Source organism: Schistocerca serialis, chromosome 2 (assembly GCF_023864345.2).
Source record: "Schistocerca serialis cubense isolate TAMUIC-IGC-003099 chromosome 2, iqSchSeri2.2, whole genome shotgun sequence".
In the NCBI taxonomy this organism is placed as follows: Eukaryota; Metazoa; Arthropoda; class Insecta; order Orthoptera; family Acrididae; genus Schistocerca; species Schistocerca serialis.
The window spans coordinates 198,759,522-198,775,388 of record NC_064639.1 but is presented as its reverse complement, the minus strand read 5'-3'; the positions used below and the strand labels follow the sequence as shown (position 1 = coordinate 198,775,388).

General features: G+C 40.8%; 1 protein-coding gene across 2 annotated transcripts in view; it reads right to left on the bottom strand.

Annotated features, from left to right (window-relative positions):
• Window positions 1–2,685: 2,685 nt before the first annotated feature.
• LOC126456936 (uncharacterized) overlaps window positions 2,686–15,867 on the bottom strand; it is a 144,339-nt gene continuing 131,157 nt past the window's right edge. For both annotated transcript variants that reach the window (XM_050092872.1, XM_050092873.1), the window contains exons 18-19: window positions 7,496–9,386; window positions 2,686–5,017 (exon numbers count right to left, since the gene is read on the bottom strand). In XM_050092872.1, the coding sequence (XP_049948829.1) occupies window positions 4,174–5,017; window positions 7,496–9,386 (2,735 nt within the window). In that variant the 3' untranslated portion in view covers window positions 2,686–4,173. The remainder of the gene's footprint in view (window positions 5,018–7,495; window positions 9,387–15,867) is intronic.

The following is a 15,867-nucleotide window of genomic DNA, read 5'->3' as shown; positions in this document are numbered from 1 at the left end:
GTGCACTCTCACATTTGGGTATATACCCACGGGCCTGTTGACCAAAAGCACCCAATGCTTTGCACATTTTGACACACTAATATCCTGTCCCACATGTGTACTGACATGCATTGTGTCTAATCAGCAAAAGCAACATTTTACCATGTTTCAATTACAGTGTTCTTGCGCCCACAATGCATTTATAAGAGGTTATTTTGTAGAACATTAGATTACTAATCTATATTGAACAAATGGTGATTCTTGTAGATATGCACTGAACTGATCTACTATATTGTGGCTCTTTGAAATATATTTAACAACATAAAGTATAGAATGACAACAGAGTACAGATGTGTCATCTGTGTTTCTCTTACAGTGACTGGTGACCAGGAGGCAGAATCACAACCAGCTTTTTTTCAGCAGTACAATTTTTCTTCCAAATTCTACTGTTTATTTATTTCTACATAGAGTTCTTTCTGGCATACCTTGTAGAATGCTTTGATGTATCTGGAAATACCCTACAGTCACACAAATCTGTCCAAGTATACAATAAAAAACTAAGACAGAGTTAGGTAGGTGAGTAAATAGAGGAATCAATATATTTTACATTTAAAGATAAAGGACTGCCACTTTTTTGCACACATGAAGAAATCTTTATCTGAGGGTGATTGTGATGCAACCCTCCCCAATACGCTGCTACAAAAATACGAGACAACTCAAAGATGGAAGAGCTTTAAATTTTTCATTACTTGTCAAGTGTACAGGGTGTGCATTAAGTCTAGGAACACTTTCAATTATTTATTGCACAAGCACCAAACAGTGTACAGATATCATACCTATGTCATTTTAAAGAGAAACCCTGAAATTTTCTTTTCATGTATACTGCCACAGCATAGTTTGATAATTTGCCGATAGTCAGCGCTAGTCGCAAACATGGCGAGTTCAGGTGCAGAGCGAGTTTTCTGTGTGTTGGAGTTTGACAAAAACACCAGATCTTACTCCATTTGACTTTTTTCAGTGGGAACACATTAAAGATCTGGTGTATGTACCGCCTCTACCATTTGATGTAGCAGAGCTCCGAGAGAGAACACAGGAAGCGACTGCCACAGTCGACGATGCCATGCTGGGACGGGTATGGCAAGAATTCAATTACCATATTGACGTCTGCTGGATCACTCATGGTTCGCATATCGAATGTTTGTAAAAAAAACTTTCAGAGTTTCTCTTCCAAATACAATATGTATGACATCTGTATAATGTTTAGTTCTTGTGCAATAAATAATTGAAAGTGTTTCTGGACTTCATGTACACCCTGTATTTGTATTGCATAAAGTTTCAGAAGCTCTAAGAAGTAAATTAATTTCAAAATTTTCTTTGAGAAAACCAAAACGTATTGTGTTATATAAGGTAATAGGAACCGAATTGTCAAGTCACAGCAGTCTGTGAAGACAGAAATGAGTTTAGGCAACTTAATTACTGCTGCCTGCCATGTGAGCATTTAATGGCAAACTGCATCAAATATGAGTCTAGTGTCGTACCATTGCACCACCTCATTTGGGCATCCCTCTGAAAATGATAGTTATAACATGACAGTATTATGTTCCAATCAGCCATCTACTTTATCCACTTTGTTTTCATGATCACACCAAGAAGTTACATGATATTTTATGGTCTTTTTAAATTTAAGCACAAAGTTTGCACTGTTAACATAGTCTTTCTAAATAACAATTAATAATCTCCTACATTCCTTGCAGTACAAAAACCCAACAACTTCCCACAGGAAACAGAGAAAACAACAGAGCAAAAGGATGAAAAAATACTGGAAAGAGAAGACTCCCACGAGAAGCATTAGCTAACGATTGATTGTTTTATGTTACCCAATTTGATCAAGACTACACTACAGAAGCATCTGGTGTTCATCAAAGTAATTGAACTGAGTACATGTTACACTAACTCAATGTAAAAAGGAAAGTAATTGAATTGAGTACATATTACACTAACTCAATGTAAACAGGAGTGCACGTACCTGTCCACTTTTCTTGATTTCAAAACCTTATTGTACTTCTCATACAATGCCACTACACTTTGGTAGTTTACACTGAGTGCTAAATTTTATTGAAGTAAATAATAAGTGCTTCTTTATCCTGCAAATGTGTTTTCAGTCATCTGCTCTCTGTCTGGCACTAAAATTTTACGGCTAGTGGCAAACAAATCTTAATATCTTTGTCATCTTTCTGACGCCCTGTTGAATATTGCAGATATTTGCCAATATAATAAAAAAAGTGTAGGTACCATGTAATTCCATTTGATAGTGTCAGTCAAATATTTTACAGAGAATACTGTTTATGCCATGTGTGATGCTGTTTGTGCCTCTGAATGTAGTTATTTCACAGCAAAAAATAGTAACCGAAAATACTGGCAACTTACTCTCAAAAGATCAAGTAATAAACAAAAATTTAAATGCATTAAATTGTGTAAAGTATTGCATACACCATAATACTTTTATAATACTAATGTATGGTATGGGATCAGACATCATCAACAAGCTTTATCCTCTTGACGTTGTAAGCTGTTTTCTGAATTATCTGTGCAAAGCAAAGAGCCTGAGTGTCTGGTGTAATGTGAAATCTAGTCATATTTTTCTTTGTTAGGAATTCTGCAATACTATGAAACCAAAGAAAGGAAAACGTACGACACAAGATAATCTTTAAATGTATACACTAGATGCAAATTTATTCACAAACAGTCATAAACTATGTTCACAGTTCTTTACAAATTCTACATATGTTACTGTGTGTTGAGAAATTAATCAGAAACATGACACAAAAAATGTGATGAACATATATTTAAATTCTTAATATTTTAGTTGATTGCATATCATCAGCACATTTCAATAACAGCTTAAAATGTCCTAATACTGCAATGTTTTCTTATTTTTTTACACCAAGTTGAACTGCATTTGTCACATTTCATTTTATAATTAACTATTTTCCCCCCCACGAGGTCCAAAATGATTCAAAGTCACAAAAATTTTATAACGCCAGCACAAAAATATATAAATTTTTAATGAATTTAGCTTTTATTTTTGAAGTAAAATGAAATTTATAAGACCAATGCAGTTATTTATTATATATTCTCAATTTTGCTATGAAGTCACTTTGAAATCCTGCCAGTGATGTAACATAATAGAGGTCTTTGGTTTAAAGGAAAGAAACGTGTCATTGCTGCTTTCCTGAAACAAAACTCAACACACTTTTTGCTTGTTTTTGGTGTATAGGACAGCACTTTTAATCACAATTACAAAAACTGTATCAGCACATCAACTGTGTATAATAAATTCAGACTGAAAGTTAATGAAAGGTCTGTGATAATTAAATTGTGATAAATGCAGATTACTAAACTACAGACTGCTTATAACAGATCAGCCACATTCATTCCTTCACGATGCTCTCCAATAGTTGAGGAATATAAATGTCACATAAAATTAAAATAAAAGTATAGACACACTAAAATATGAAAATGTTGTACCTAATAACGGTACTATATAAACAATTCATATAAAACTTCTCTTCACTCTGGAAATCACTCCATCCACACATACTACAACATTTAACATTAAAATTCTGTGACACCTGTTTAAATAGAATCACAATGAAATATGTATAGCCATATCTGAGTACATGTAAATGTTTCTGAGTTTATATGTATACATAGTAAATATACAGCGATTTTATATATACACATATTTACAGTTTTCAGACAAAAAAATCACAACTTGGGTCACTGGTGTGCATACATTCCAGTAAATTATCAATTGCACAAAGTTTCAAAACAGTTATAGTACCACACAACCTTAATACTTAATAGTTTGTTCTGCAAATTCATCATGCATCAACCACTCAGGAATATGTGAGTGGGAGAACAAGTAAAGACAAGTCTGTGTGACATGCACACACATCCCTGCATACTTTTGCACATGCATGTGCGCGCGCGCACACACACACACACACACACACACACACACACACACACACACACACACACACACACGTGAGCGCGCGCGCAAGCACGCACGCACGCACGCACACGCACACGCACACACACACACACACACACACACACACACACACACAAACAAATATATCTTAGCTGCCAATAAAAATAAATAATATGAGTCATCAGATACAAAGGTTGCTACGCATCCAAGTCATCTTCCCGCTGACTGGAGAAGTACGAGACAAGGCCGCCAAACTCCCCTCCACTGTCCTCTTCATATGGCCTTGATTCACTTGTGCTGTGATCTGGTAACTGCTGTATATGAGGTGGCTCTACAGCAGGATTCACATACTGGTCTGTATAAGCAGGTGGCTGATACGGTGAATGCTGGAGGCCTTCATCAGCAACTGTTACCGACGGATGTGGTGGGTAGTTTCCGTAATGATAGCTCGGAGGGGGGGGAGGAGGCGGGGGAGCATGATATGGCGGGTAATTGCTGGGAACTCTTCCCTGTTGAAGCGAATGATGTGGGGATTGCTGATGCTGCGGAGGAGGAGGAGACGGTTGTGCGTGCATGTGAGCTGCAGGAGAAAACGAATGTCGTGCAGCTGGCGGGGCACCTGGAGCCGCCTGAGGAACATCTGATGGGAAACGAGGCCTGGTGTAAGGTGGGGGAGGCTGTGGAGACGGAGTACTTAGAGATACAGGAACAGCTCCAGCTGTCGGCTTTCCTCCGAGAGGACTGCCTGTAGCGACAGGCACAGCCATAGTGGGTGCCGGCTGCTGGCTGCCGTCCGCTGGCCGTTGCACAACACTTGGTCCTGGGGCCACTGAAATGGGGCCACCGCCTGAAGGAGAAGGATCAAGTGGGTGATGTGACCCGTGATACAATGATGTTGGCTGTGTAGCTGGGACTCTTGACCGCATCGGTTGGCTGATGGGTGCAGTATTTGCTGGAGGTGGTCTGATGAGTCCAGGTCTTGAGGTGTAGTGTTGCTGCATCATACCAGGGCTGCTAGCAGATGGTGGACCTGGTGGCTGCCTGTTGTTTATTACAAAAAAATGCAAAAGTTTAAAAGCAACAGTTAAATCTCTAACAGAACACATTTAAGGTACACAAATGTAAATAAATTATACACTGATGAACCAAAGAAACTGGTACACCTGCCTCATATCATGTAGGGCTCTCAAGAGCAAGCAGAAGTGCTGCAACACAATGTGGCATGGACTCGACTAATGTCTGAAGTAGTGCTGGAGGATTGACACCATGAATCGTGCAGGGCTGTCCATAAATCCATAAGGGCACAGGGTAGGGGTGGGGGGTGGAGATCTCTTCTGATCAGCATGTTGCAAGGCATCCCTGACATGCTCAATAATGCTTTCATGTCTGGGGAGTTTGGTGGCCAGTGGAAATGTTTAAACTCAGAAGAGCATTCCTGGAGTCACTCTGTAGCAATTCTGGATGTATGGGGTGTATTGTCCTGCTGGAATTGTCCAAGTCCGTCGGAATGCACAACGGACATGAATGGATGCAGGTGATCAGACAGGATGCTTATGTACGTGTCACCTGACAGAGTCATATTTAGACGCATCACGGGTCCCGTATCACTCCACCTGCACATGCACCACACCATTACATAGCCCAACCAGCTTGAACAGTCTCCTGCTGACAAGCAGGGTCCATGGATTCATGAGGTTGTCTCCATACCCATACACACCAATCAGTTTGATACAATTTGAAACGGACTCGTCCAACCAGGCAACATGTTTCCATCCCCAACAGTCCAATGTCGGTGTTGGCGGATGAGGTGTAAAGTTCTCTGTCATGCAGTCATCAAGGGTACACGAGCGGGCCTTTGGCTCCATGATGTTTCGTTGAATGGTTCGTACGCTGACATTTGTTGACAGCTCAGCGTTGAAATCTGCATCAATTCGCAGAAGGGTTGCACTTCTGTCAAGTTGAATGATTCTTTTCAGTCATCGTTGGTCCCGTTCTTGCAGGATCTTTTTCAGGCTGCAGTGTTGTCAGAGATTTGATGTTTTACCGGATTCCTGATAGTCACAGACACTCATGAAATGGTCTTATGGGAAAATCCCCACTTCATCACTACCTAGGAGATGCTGTGTACCAACGTTCGTGCGCCAACTATAACACCACGTTCAAACTCATTTAAATCTTGATAACCTGCCATTGTTGCAGCAGTAACTGGTCTAACAACTGCGCCAGACTCTTGTTGTCTTATCCAGGCATTGCCGACCGCAGCACCGTATTCTGCCTGTTTACATATCTCTGTATTTGAATATGCATGCCTAGATCAGTTTCTTTGGCACATCAGTGTATGTAACTGACAGTGATGAACTACAAGTGAAAGGGACATAAATCAATAGAAAACTTGCAAGAACAACTTGACAATTCAATATCAGTGTGAAACTGATAGGTTATGGTGTGAGTTTCTTTATCATCTCCCAGAAAGACTGATATACTTGCAATCCACAATGATGAATAAAGAAACATTTACTTCCAAATTTTATGCAGTTATGTGGATTGTTTCAACTACTCATATAATTCTTACTTCATTAATAGACATTTTTAATGTTATGTTTATGATTCCTGCGACATATGTATGATTAATGAATCAACCATTAACTCCTCCAGGGAAGTCAGAATAAATTTGAAAGCAGATTAATATATGACAGCCCCTCCCCACCCCCAGTTACATACCACATGTGTACATATAGCAAGTATTTGTGATTCTTTGGTTAGCAGAAGCATGCTGAAGTCCTCTGGTAACTGACCCAAAAAAAATATGCAGCTCTATCAATGAGTTCAATAATGACGCACTCAAAAAGTTACCGGATTTTTTAATGTATTCTGGCACTGCTTTTTCTAGGCTTAAGGTGAACTGCCACTACCTGGCTTTCAGAATACAATTTTGGCTACCCAACAGTTTTCTGTGAACAGTACCTCACTACTAACAATTGAAGCCACTCAAAATGTTCATTTGAATCATTTCTTTTCAGCCATTTATCACCATTCAGAAACAAAATCGTCCCTGGAGTTGTCCTTGGTGTGTGCATTCATCAATGTACAAGTTTCCCATGGTCTCGTATTCTACAATGAGAGATTACATTCCACAATCAAGAAATCAATTTTATAGGACCTTTTCAAGTTGCCCATGTTTGCAGCCTCTATAATGGACAGCCCGCTATTTCAAAAGTACAGAATAAATAGCAGAAGCTACAAATGGCAATCTCTCCTGTTGCATAAAACTCAATAAAATATCCATCATACCCCAATGCCTTGTTGTATCTAACAGCTGCTTGTTGATATTCACACACACACACACACACACACACACACACACACACACACACACACACACACACACACAGAGAGAGAGAGAGAGAGAGAGAGAGAGAGAGAGAGAGAGAGGAGGGAAGGGGGACAGTACATATATTAAAAAGTGAAGTGTTGTAATCTATCTTCTAAAATATATTAATAAACTAATCATTCCCTTACCTATATGGAGATGGTATCCTTCCAGGTTTCCCAGGTGAAACAGGTGCATATCTTTGGTCAGGATTTGATCCAAAATATTTATGTCCCATTGCTGCTGCTGCTGCAGTAAAGCTCTGTGGAGAATGCTGAGAAACTGGTTGTGCTTGTAGCATCCGTGTTATTACACTGCCTGTAGCATTGCTATTGACAGGAGTTGCATGTGTAGGGTAGTGTTGGGGCTGTGGTGACGACTGCTGCTGCTGTGGCTGTTGTTGTTGCTGTTGCTGTTGCTGTTGCTGTTGCTGCTGCTGCTGCTGCTGCTGCTGTTGTTGTGGCTGCTGTTGCTGCTGCTGCTGTGGCTGCTGCTGCTGTGGCTGCTGCTGCTGGGATTGTGGGGGATATCGCGTCTGATCACCCACACCAATTGCAGTTTCAGCCGCTGCAGCCAATGTTGCCTTTCCTCGACCTCTGCCTTTTCGTTTTGGTGGTGACTGCACTTCACCACTCATTCTTATAATATTCTGCTCACCTGAGACAGGAGGAGGATCATTAGCTCTATCTATCTGCATTCCGACCACATTTGGAGGATTGTGTATGCTTTTAACATGCATTGCCTCAAGTCTCTGCATCGGGGGTGGTTGACCTTGATGTAAGATAGGTTGCTGCTGCAATTGTGGTTGAGGTGGCTGGGTTTGCTGCAGTAATGGTATGGGTGGCACCTGCTGGCGATTTTGAAGTTGTTGATGTTGCTGTGGCTGTAAAGAAGGTTGCTGCTGTTTCTGTAGTGGCTGCTGCTGTTGCTGAGATTGCTTTTGTTGGTTTTGAGAATGTGGCTGCTGAGATGGCAGCGGCTGAGGAGACTGCTGTAGTTGCTGCTGTGGCAGTTGTGTCTTTTGTTGCTGTGGCTGTGGTGGTTGCACCTGCTGCTGCTGTAGCTGTTTAGGTGGTGTCTGTTGTAATTGCTGTTGCTGAAGTTGTGTCTGCTGTGGTGGTGGCTGCTGCAACTGGGGATGGAGTGTATGGGAAAGCTGCTGAATTTGCTGATGAGAAAGTAGTTGTTGTTGCTGCTGCTGCTGTGGTCGTTGCTGTTGTTGTTGTTGTTGTTGCTGCTGCTGCTGTTGTTCTGGCTGCTGTTTCTGCATCTGTGTTGGGACTGAACCTGGTAATTGTCCTATTGTTGGTGCTTGTGGTAATGGTGGTGTTACACCTTGCTGTGGTTCCATGTAATTTTTGAATGACTGCTGCATGCCCATCATTCCTCTAAGTGGTGGTACTTCAAGCATACCTCTGAGAGCCTGTACGCCAGCTCCAGGAGGAGGGGGAGGACTGCTCTCATCTGACAGTTGGCCGAATGACTGTTGATCTTCTTGGGCAGATAGTCGTCGCTGCTGTTCTGAAAATGTTCCTGTGCCCATTTCAGGCTCTTTTTGGTTTTTACGAACTGGTTTCTTCCTTTCCTTCTTCTCTGGAAGTGGTTTCTTCCTCACATATTTCCTCTTTGTCTCTTGGCTGGGTGTGGGCACTACAGCAATAGGCAGAGCTTCTGGTATGACATCTGCTGGTGTTTCAGTAGAAGGGGCTTCAGTAGTTGAATCCTCCAAGATTTCTACTAGCTTTAGTGATTCCTTCAACCTCTCACTTGGGTTGTCCGGGCATACTTCTGGTTCGGTAGGAACACTGCTTTCCAAAACAGATTCAACATGATTTTTGTCATCCTCGACTAATCGCTCCATTTCTTCCTCTAGTTGTTGCATTTCATCGTCACTGCCATCTAAGCCTTCACTATCATCAGTGTCATCTCTGATCACCTGCTTTTTCTTCTTAACCACATTTGATTTGTTTGTGTCTGGAGCAGGTGATCCCTTTGATTCATCATCTTGTTCATCCACTTTATCCTTTTCTTCATCTTTTTCTGAAATAAAAACACAAAGCTTAATTACTGAGACCAAAAACAACACAATGTAGAACTTGAATTAGGTAAAATGTGATATGTATCATAAGGTACAGAATGCAGCTACAAGTTGTGGCGATAACATACAGATTGTTTTAGCTTGCAGGAGAAGAGGTAACACCACTGCTGCAGTAATTCCAATTGTGAGCCAGTTTCCCCTTCTGCACCATCATCAGTTCAGTAAGACTAGTTAATCCTGTCCCACCCAGTAAACAGTAGCATCAGTGGCTTCAGTGTGTCATACTCAGCATGTGTTGGTGTCAATATTACCATCTACTTGCTCCCTGCTGAAGTGCTAAAAGTCTTAAGTTATTTTCATCATACTATAGTGTCTGCAACAGTAGCTGATTCTATGTTTTATAATTTCTCATAGGGGACTGATTAAAGGTCAGGTTATTGTTCTATGCAACCAGCAAATTCCACATATCTGTCAAACAGAAGAGGACTTAATATATTACCCTGAATATTTAAAGTAACCATTACTGTGGTAACTCAAATGAATATGTATGTAAATTCTGCCTCCAACTACAAAATGTGTAATTCACAAGACATCACAAACGGAGCACTGTTGTGAGGTGTGGAAGAAATGAAAGCTGGCAAAATGGTGATATGTTTTGTACAATTGTGACATATTTGATATATCTGGTAATCATTTTCACCATTTCTCAACCACTCTTCTGACCTCCACAACATCCTTGACAAACTACATTATTTTTGAAAATCATAAAACTGAGACCTGTGGTGTATGGGGTAGTGTCTTTGATTAGTAATCAAAAAGTTCTCAGTCCCGGATTCGAACCGCACCACCTCTTAAATTTTGAATAAAAATCGTCAGCAATGGCGATTGAAGACTTCTTCATTCTGCCAACAGCCTTGTCAAAGAGGAAGGAGGAGTAACAAAGGTCTAAGGCAATCTCTTGCCCTTGGGACAGGAAACTGACCCTAAAAGGCAGAAGTATCAGCAATGATCAACAGCGTGAGGGTGCAGAAGGCAACAGAAACACTGCATTGAAGACACATAATAATTATTCCCAGGATATATGGCCTGTAACTGAAAAAGCATCATGATGCTCTCTCCGTTGGAAAAAGATCCTAGACTAGTCTCCCATTCAGATCTCTGGGAGGGTACTGCCAAGAAGGGGGTGACTATGAGAAAAAGAGTGAATAATCAATGAAACAATAACATTCTACAAGTTGAGGCATGGAATGCCAGAAGTTTGAATGTGGTAGGTAAGCTAGAAAATCTGAAAGTGGAAATACTACGGCTAAATCTAAATATTGTGGACATCAGTGAAGAGAAATGGAAAGAAGGCAAGGATTTCTTGTCAGAAATGGTATAATGGGAGTAGATTGGTTGGTTTTGGGGAAGGAGACCAGACAGCGAGGTCATCGGTCTCATCGGATTAGGGAAGGACGGGGAAGGAAGTCGGCCGTGCCCTTTGAAAGGAACCATCCCGGCATTTGCCTGGAGCGATTTAGGGAAATCACGGAAAACCTAAATCAGGATGGCCCAACCCGGGATTGAACCATCGTCCTCCCGAATGCGAGTCCAGTGTCTAACCACTGCACCACCTCGCTCGGTAATGGGAGTAGAATTCATTAGGTAGGACAGAGAGTGAGTTACTGTGAAATGTTCAGTGAGACTGTTATTATTATCAGAATCGATAGCAAATCAACACCAACAACAATAGTTCAGTTATACGTGCCATCAATGTAAGTAGAAGATGAAGAGACAGAGAAAATATACGAGGATATTGAACAGGTAATTCAGGGCACAAAAGGAGATGAAAATCTAATAGACATGGAGGATTGGAACGCAGCTGTAGGGGAAGGAATAAAAGAAAAGATTAAGGGTGAATATGGGCTTGGTAGTAGGAATGAGAGAGTAGAAAGACTAACTGAGTACAGCTATAAATTTCAGAGGTTATAAAGAATACTCTGTTCAAGAGTCAGAAGAGGAGGAAGAGGTACACTTGGAAAAGGCTGGGAGATACAGGACTATTTCAGTTAGATTACATCATGGTCAGGCAGAGATTCTGAAATCAGATATTGGATTGTAAGACATACCCAGGAGCAGATATAGACTCACATCGCAGTTTAGTAATGATGAACAGTGGGCTGAAGTTTAAGAGACTAGTCAGGAAGAATCAATGCACAAAGAAGTGTGATACAGAAGTACTAAGGAATGAAGAAATATGCCTGAAGTTCTCTGAGGCTACAGACTGCTATAATGAATAGCTCACTGGGCAGTTCAGCTGAAGAGGAATGGCCATCTCTAAAAAGGGCAATCAGAGAAGTTGGAGAGAAAAACGTAAGTACAATGAAGGTAACTGGGAAGAAACCTTGGGTAACAGAAGAAATACTCCATCTGACTGTTGATCAACAAAAGAATGAAGTACAAAAATGTTCAGGGAAATTCAGGAATACAGAAATACAAGTCACTCAGGAATGTAATAAATAGGAACTGCAGGAAATCTGAGGTGAAATGAATACATGAAAAACGTGCAGAAATCAAAAAAAGAAATCACTTTTGGAAGGAATGAAAGGTCAAAACAACCATCAGTGAAATTAAAAGCAAGGGCAGTAACATTAAGAAAGCAATGGGAATTCCATTGTTAAATGCAGAGCACACAGCAGATAGGTGAAAAAGAGTACAGTTAGTACTACTGGGCATAGGGAGCGACGACGACAATGTCTAATCTGATGATGTGATAGAAGAAAAAACAGGATTTGATAGAGAAGAGATAGGCACTACTCCAGTATCAGAATTTAGAAGTGCTTTGCAAGTCTTAAAAGCAGATAAGGCAGAAGGAACAGATAACGGTCCATTGTAATTTCTAACATCAGTGAGGAAGTGGCAACAAAAAGGTTATTCACGTTGTGTAGAATGTATGACACTGGTGATATACCATCAGACTTTTGGAAAAACCTCATCAACACAATTCCCAATGTTGCAAGAGCTGACAAGTGTGAGAATCTTCACACAATCAGGTTCACAGCTCATACAGCCAAGTTCCTGACAAGAATAATATACAGCAGAATGGAGCAGAAAATTGAGGACCTGTTAGATGACAACCAATTTGGCTTTAGGAAAAGGTAAAGGTTGCTGATAATGAAAGCAAGACTGAAGAAAAATCAAGACATGTTCATACAATTTGATGATCTGTAGAAAGCGTTTGACAATGTAAAATGGTGGAGGATGTGTGCAATACTGAGAAAAACAGGAGTAAGCTATAGGGAAAGATGGGTAATATACATTACATACGATAACAGGAAGATGGGTAACATACATTATATACAATAACCGAGAGGGAACAATAGGAGTGGAAGACCGAGAATGAAGTGTCTGGATTAAAAAGGGTGTAAGACAGGGGTGTAGTCTTTCACCTCTATTGTTCAGTCTAAACATCAAAGAAGCGATGATGGAAATAAAAGAAAATCAATGGTGAAATTTGCTGAAGACATTGCTAACATCATTTAAAGTGAAGAAGAATTACACTTTGTATTGAATGAAATAAACAATCTAATGAGTACAGAATAGGGACAGAGTGTAAATCGAAGAAAGACAAAAGTAATGAGAAGTAGCAGAAATGAGAACAGTGAGAAACTTAACATCAGGATTGACACTCATGAAGTAGACAAAGTTAAGGAATTCTGCTACCTTGGCAGCAAAATAACCTATAACGGATGGAGTAAGGACGACATACAAAGGAGACTAGCACTGGCAAAAAGGGCATTCCTGGCCAAACGAAGTGTATTAGTATCAGACATATACCTTAATTTGAGGAAGGAATTTCTGAGAATGTATGTTTGGAGCACAGATTTGTATGGTAGTAAGACATGGACTATGAGAAAAATGGAACAGAAGAGAACAGAAGTATTTGACATGTAGTGCTACAGAAGAGTGATCAAAATTATGTGGACTGATAAGCAAGGACTGAGGAGGTTCTATGCAGAATAGGGGAGGAAAGGAATATATGGGAAACATGAACACGGAGGAGAACAGGATGATAGTACATCTATTAAGACCTCATGGAATAACTTCCATGACGTTAGAGGGAGCTGTAGAGGGTAAAAACTACAAAGGAAGACAGAGATTGGGATATATTATGCAAATAATTGAGGATGTAGGTTGCAAAGTGCTACTCTGAGATGAAAGGGTTGGCACACAAGAGGAATTCATGGCAGGTCACATCAAGCCAGTCAAAAGACCGATTCCTAGTGGGCAGGGGAATCCCCCCTACTCCAAGGTTAATATCCATATATCCACACAATTGTTCCCAAAGGCCATGTTCCCACCCATCCACTACCACTTACTCTTGAAGATTCACCACTGGTAAATCCTGCATGACAGGCAGGAAAACATGAGCCAGTCATTCATGTTGTTTACCATGTAATATCTGTTCACTGCACAGCTTTTTACATAGAAATGATTTCCATTAAATTTGCTGAGCACATGAAAGGACACATAAGGACTGCTCACCCTGATAACATCAAACACTCAGTAGCTAAGAGCTTTCTACAGCAAATAAGCCATTTAGTTTGTCTCACCAGCACTAGTTTCCCTTGTAGAAGAGAACTTTACTCTCCATTACATCCTCAAATCTCAAAACCTTTATGACCTTAATGTCCTGTAACATCCCACTTTTTTCCAAGTGGCAGAAGTTCATTATTTAATAAATTACTCGTCTCTTGCTATTCCAATTTCCATTTACCTTCCTCTTTAATTTATGTGAACTTCTCTCTGTGTATCTCTTAGCATCTCTGAACTGGCACTGGAACACTATTTACTAATATAACACCTTTGATCCCCTGCTCTGTGTGCTGCAGTCACCACAGATACCTACTGCAGTGGCAACACCGCAGACAGACACAGCAATGTAGGTTGATGACTCCACTGTGAAGTCTGGCTGACGCTAAAGTGTTTACAAGCAAGTACCACAGTTGACAACAAACGGCAATGTTTGTTGTGGCCAATGTCCATCAGAGCGCATCAACCAGCGGCAGAGGAAGGGGGAGCAACAATCAACGAAGTATTTCCTGGCCATCACATGTGTGCAAACAGTCCTGGAAATATCCTTCTGCCCTGGGCTAGATAAGCTGGCACCCAGCCATTCAGCAGGCAGTTCTCAACTTGTCGAGTGTGGAGAAAATCAGCTGGTCCAGTGGTGTGCCACCGCGACCATTCTCTCTACTGCAATGATTGTGATACGTCGCTTCTGTCATGTTAAGACTATGTACCAGTTGCTAACAGCCGACTTTGATGTGGAAAAGTTGTACGGGTATAGAGTTGAAAGGAACTCTGGCCATGAGTGACTTTGTCTCTCAAGTCCAACCTTTCCTAACTATCCCCTCTTTCCTCCCTGATGAAGGACCAATTAAGTTCAAAAAATCTAGGGATAGTATTTTCTAGTTTTAAGTGTTTCAAACAGCAGTACTTGAAAATTTGCTTGTGGACCAGCTATTCTGACTTCTTGAAATATACAATTTTCTACAACACACTTATAAAAAAGAAACAGTATAAATTAGCAATGGAGCTTAAAGATCAGTTGTTTATTTTTCAGGCAGTTGTAGGCAATAACTGGATGGAAAGCAAAAGGGGAAAAGTGGATAAGAGAACTGACTGTATGGGAAGCTCATTTTGATATTTTTCACACCAGTAAAATTTGTCATTGCCTAACATGTCAGAAAAGGGTATCAGTTGAGCAAATCAACAAGTATATCTCGAGCCCTTTCATACATTTCCTCGCAGTAATAATAATTACAGTAACTTCAGCATGAAGAAGATACTAACTAATCACTTAGCATTTAAATCTCATAAGAAACAAATGGTCTTCAGCTCTGTGGATTATCTATGCCCAATGGAAATTGCTATTCAAGAATGCACCGGTAGGTCTCAGGTGTAACTTAGAATTCCAATTATTTGGAAAAGTAATGCAGTTAGGTGGCCAACGGCCTGTGTGTGTGTGTGGGTGTGTGTGTGTGTGTGTGAGAGAGAGAGAGAGAGAGAGAGAGAGAGAGAGAGAGAGAGAGACTGAGTCATTTGGATCGTTCCTATCAACACCAGCTTTTCTGAACTGCGCAGGTGGGAACTCTCCCTGCAATATACCCTACATTCCCATAACCCTCCTGGCCTTAACCCTGCACAGGTGGGAACTCTCCCTGCAATATATCCTCCATTCCCATAATCCTGGCCTCAACCTCTACTCATTGTCCTTACCATCAGCTCCTTCCCTGCACCTATTCCAGCATTACAAAGCCCTCTATTTCACCAAAGCACCCACAGTCTTTTTATTTCTCTCCTTTTGCACTAACCCCCCCGCCCATCCCTTCTGTCTATCCTCTTTCCCCCACCACCTGGTTGCTTCTCCTATCATGTGATGCTACTCACAGTCTCGCCTCAGCAGTCACAGACTGTGATTGTGTGGTTTGTGTGTGTGTG